The 4715-nt window shown below is 41.8% G+C and overlaps 1 protein-coding gene across 2 annotated transcripts in view; it reads left to right on the forward strand.

Moving 5' to 3' along the window:
• CBFA2T2 (CBFA2/RUNX1 translocation partner 2) overlaps positions 1-4715 on the forward strand; it is a 160780-nt gene that overhangs the window by 112030 nt on the left and 44035 nt on the right. For both annotated transcript variants that reach the window (XM_023512207.1, XM_023512208.1), the window contains exon 3: positions 398-639. In XM_023512207.1, the coding sequence (XP_023367975.1) occupies positions 398-639 (242 nt within the window). The remainder of the gene's footprint in view (positions 1-397; positions 640-4715) is intronic.

Here is a 4715-nt window from a genome sequence, read left to right on the forward strand (position 1 = left end):
GGGCACCTGTGGTCCCAGCTACTTGGGAGGCTGAGGCAGGAGACTCACTTGAGCCCAGGAGTTAGAGGTTGTGTGAGCTGTGATGTCACGGCACTCCACCCAGGGGGACAGTTTGAGGCTCTGTCTCAAAAAAAAAAAAAGAAAAAGAAAAGAAAAAAAACTTATAAAAGTCCTCAGAGTGAGACCGCGACTCCTAAAAAAATGGAAAAACCCAGCCGGGGGCCACAGTGAGTGCCTGTAACCCCAGCAGCTTTGGGATGCCCACAGCCCGAGTCTGAGGTTGCAAGTGAGCTATGATGCCATTGCACTCTGCTCAGAGCATAGGGTGGGAGGGACTCTGTCTCAACAACAACAACAACAACAAAAAACCTGAGTCTTTCATTTTGGCTTTTTTTAGTAAGCAATGGAATCAACCATTCTCCTCCTACCCTGAATGGTGCCCCATCACCACCACAGAGATTCAGCAATGGTCCTGCCTCTTCCACATCATCTGCACTAACAAACCAGCAGTTGCCAGCCACTTGTGGAGCTCGGCAGCTCAGCAAGTTGAAACGCTTTCTCACTACTCTGCAACAGTTTGGCAATGACATCTCACCTGAGATTGGGGAGAAGGTGCGGACTCTTGTTCTAGCATTGGTGGTAAGTACAGGATCACTGTTGACATCTTCCTGAGTATGTGGCTCGGAGCCAAAGCTAGCAGAGAAGTGGATATTTTTGCTTATTCTCAAACCTATAGGAATGGTGCATTCTACACACTGGATTAGTTATTGTATAACTTGTATAAAACTGTTAAATTTTAGATTTCCTAACAACAGTGTCTATCAAAGAAATAAAACCTGTAATGTTTAATTGTTTCAGGTGTTGATTTAATTACAATAAGCCACTTTGGATTTGTGTAAAAATGGTTTCAGCAGGCCTTCTGGGTCCAGCCAAGTTAATGCAAGATTTTAAAATTTAATATATACCATGTGTGGTACATAGTTTTTAAACTAAAGAGAATAGAGAAGTAGCAAGTTTAATTTTCAGAATAATAATGTATAAAATTATGTATTTCTTCGTGTAAATTGTATCATAAGGATTATATTGCTTAGCTCCTTATGCATATACAGTTTCTTTAGAATTTGCAAGGTATACATAATTTTTCTTTCTGTACTGAGTGTGCTGAACTTGTGGTATTAAAGGAGTGATTTTTCTGACATTGACAATTGTGTAGGGTTTAATATAAGGGAAGTTGTGCCAGTTCCCAATATTTCTAATAAAAATTTCTTTTAAGGGCGGTGCCTGTGGCTCAAAGGAGTAGGGCGATGGCTCCATATATTGGAGGTGGCGGGTTCAAACCTGACGCTGGCCAAAAACCGCAAAAAAAATTCTTTTAAGATTTACCTCCAATAAAAGCATCCAATGCTCCTTCCTGCATGTTAGCCCATCTTTATGTGATAAGAAAATGAATCATAATACCAGTCTTTAAAGTCACAATTCTCAAAGTATAATCCAGAGACCCCAGGGATTCATCAAGATCCTTTGTAGGGCTCTAAAAGGTCAAAACTGTTTTCAGAATAATACTACAATATTATATGCATTTTTTACTCTTATTCTCTTTTTTTTTGAGGTGGAGTCTCACTATGTTGCCCTCAGTAGAGTGCTGTGGCGTCAAAAGCTCACAGCAATCTCAAACTTGGGCTCCAGTGATTCTCTTGCCTCAGCCTCCCAAGTAGCTGGGACTACCGGTGCCCACCTTAATGCCTGACTGTTTTTTTGTTGTAGTTGTCGTTGTTGTTTTAGCAGGCCCTGGGGGGTTTCAAGCCCACCAGCCCTGGTGTATGTGGCCAGCGCCCTAACTACTGAGCTACAGGTGCCAAGCCTTTACTCTTATTCTTGAGTATACAGTGGGATTTTCTACAGGCTGCCTAGCATGTGATATTGCAACAGATTAAATGTAGAAGCAGGTAGCAGAATCCAGCTATCTTCTATTATTGTGAAATAGTGTCATTCTTAGTATATTTCTTTTTTTCTTTTTTCGTTTTCTTTTTTTTGAGACAGAGTCTCACTGTGTTACCGTTGATAGAGTGCTGTAGTGTCACAGCTCACAGCAACCTCAAACTCTTGGGCTTAAGCAATTCTCTTGCCTCAACCTCCCAAGCACCTGAGACTATAGGTGCCCGCCGCAATGCCCAGCTATTTTTTTGGTTGTAGTTGTCATTGTTTGGCAGGCCTGCACTGGGTTCAAACCCACCAGTTCTGTTGTATGTGGCTGGCACCCTAGCCTCTGAGCTACAGGCACTGAGCCAGTATATTTCTCTTAGAAAATATAATTCTGGCTCGGCGCCTGTGGCTCAAGCCTGCCAAACAACAATGACTGCTGCAACCAAAAAATAGCCAGGTGGTGGCAGGTGCCTGTAGTCCCAGCTACTTGGGAGGCAGAGGCAGGAGAATCGCTTGAGCCCAGGAGTTGGAGGTTGCTGTGAGCTGTGATGCGACAGCACTCTGCCCAGGGCAGAAAAAGAAAAAAGAAAGAAAAGAAAATATAATTCTTTTTTATCGCACTTCAGTTTGAGCCAGTGCAGTTATGTTTTTTTTTCTAAATATTATTTATTTTAATATATGATGGGTTGAAATGGATTCTGTAAATACTTTTTAATTTTTCTATTTTAAATTATGATATTGTGAATATCAATAGAAATAACCCACATAAATTAGAGGGGTTCTGAGACCAAAAAGTTTAACAACTGCTGCCTTAAAAGGTTTCTCATTTTAATATAAAAGAAACAATTTTCTTATTAGGCAAAATGTAGTAAAGTGACATTGTTTATGAGACTCAGTCCCTAAGTGTAAGTTACTCATTTTCAATGCTATATAGTGTTTTCTTGCAGGAATATACCACAACTTATACCTTTTGGCTCTTGGACAATGAGTAATTTTCAATTTGGGGCAGTGTCAGAGTCCTTAACATCACCCTCAAACTATATATTTGGAGGCTGGGCATGGTGGGTCATGCCTGTAATCCTAGCCCTCTGGGAGGCCAAGGTGGATGGATTGCTTGAGTTCATGAGTTCGAGACCACCCTGAGCAGAGGTCTTTTATAAGATCCTGTCTCTATTAAAAAAAAAAAAAAAGCCAGATGTTGTGGCAGACACCTTTAGTCCCAGCTACTGGGGCAGCTGAGGCAAGAGAATCCCTTGAGCTCAAGAGTTTGAGGTTGCTGTGAGCTGTGACACCACAGCACTCTACCAAGGGTGACAAAGTGAGATTCTGTCTCAAAAAAAAACTAAAAAACTACATATTTGGAGATTTGCTAGAAGTCTTAGGAATTGACATACAATTGTGTTCATAGCTAAGATTTATTCCAAAGGCTTAGTAAGGATATACAGCCAGATCATAAAGGAGAAAGAGACAAGTGAAGTCTGGGAGAGATGCAGTAATGAGGCGCCTTTCACCCCCCCATCAGAGTTCTAGGGAGGAACCTGAAATCCATCCCCTAACCCACAGTTATGAACCTTTCCTTTCCCTCCTAGTTAATACAGCAGTGGTTCTCAACCTGTGGGTCAAGACCCACAGGAACTGTATTAAAGGGCCATGGCATTAGGAAGGTTGAGAACCACGAGTGCAGAGTTGAAAATTGAACCCACCTGACAATATTGATAAAGCATTCTCCTGCGGTGATTAATTTTTAGTTTCAACTTGCTTGGATTAAAGAATATCTAAGAACTGGTAAAGCATTATATCTGGAGGTGTGTGTGATAGTATTTCTAGAGGAGATAGAGGAGACTGCTTTTGAGTCCATGAACTGAGTGTGGAAGATATACTCTTAATGTGGGCTGGTATCGTCTAGTTAGCTAAGGACTCAGAACAAAGTTGGGAGAGAAAAGGTAATTTTCTCTTTCTTTTCCCTAAAACTGGTAGGCATTCTTTTCTTAACCTTGGACATTAGAACTCCAGGCTCTCTGGGCTTTTTATGCCAGTAATTAAACCCTGCTGGCCCCTGGGTCCTCAGTTGTTCGGCCTCAGATTGAGAATTACATCAGCTTTTTTGGTTCTGATGCTTTTGAACTTGGACTGAGCCATGCCACTGGCAACCCAAGGTCTCCTGCAGCTTGTAGGTGGCCTTTGTGGGGCTTCACAGCCTCCATAATTGTGTGATCCAATTCTAATACAAATGCCCTCCCATTCATAGGTAGATAGATAAATATCCTAGTGGTCTGTTTTTCTAGAGAATTCGATACACCTCTAAAATACCTCCAGTGGTGCAGTGTCAGAGGTGATCTCTGAAAATAAGACACTGATAAGATTTAGAGTCTTAAAACACAGAACCCAAAGTGTCTTAGATACAATAGAAAATTACTTATCATACAATTAACCAGGAACATTCTCAGAATGAGAAAAGCAAACCAACAGATGCCAGCTAGACTGATGATATGGATTAGAATTATCTAACAAAGATTTTAAAGCAGCCATCATAGATATACTTTGCAATTACAAATACCAATAATAAAATGCGAAGGTGGCTCAGTGCCTGTGGCTCAGGCGGCTGAGGCACTAGCCACATGCACCTGAGGTGGTGGGTTCGAATCCAGCTAGGGGCCACCAAACAACAATGACAGCTGCAACCAAAAAATAGCTGGGCATTGTGGCAGGCGCCTGTTGTCCCAGCTGCTTGGGAGGCAAAGGCAGGAGACTCGCTTGAGTCCAGGAGTTGGAGGTTGCTGTGAGCTGTGATG

The sequence above is a fragment of the Otolemur garnettii genome, unplaced genomic scaffold, assembly GCF_000181295.1.
Source record: "Otolemur garnettii isolate 467f Iridium unplaced genomic scaffold, OtoGar3 scaffold00025, whole genome shotgun sequence".
Classification (NCBI taxonomy): Eukaryota; Metazoa; Chordata; class Mammalia; order Primates; family Galagidae; genus Otolemur; species Otolemur garnettii.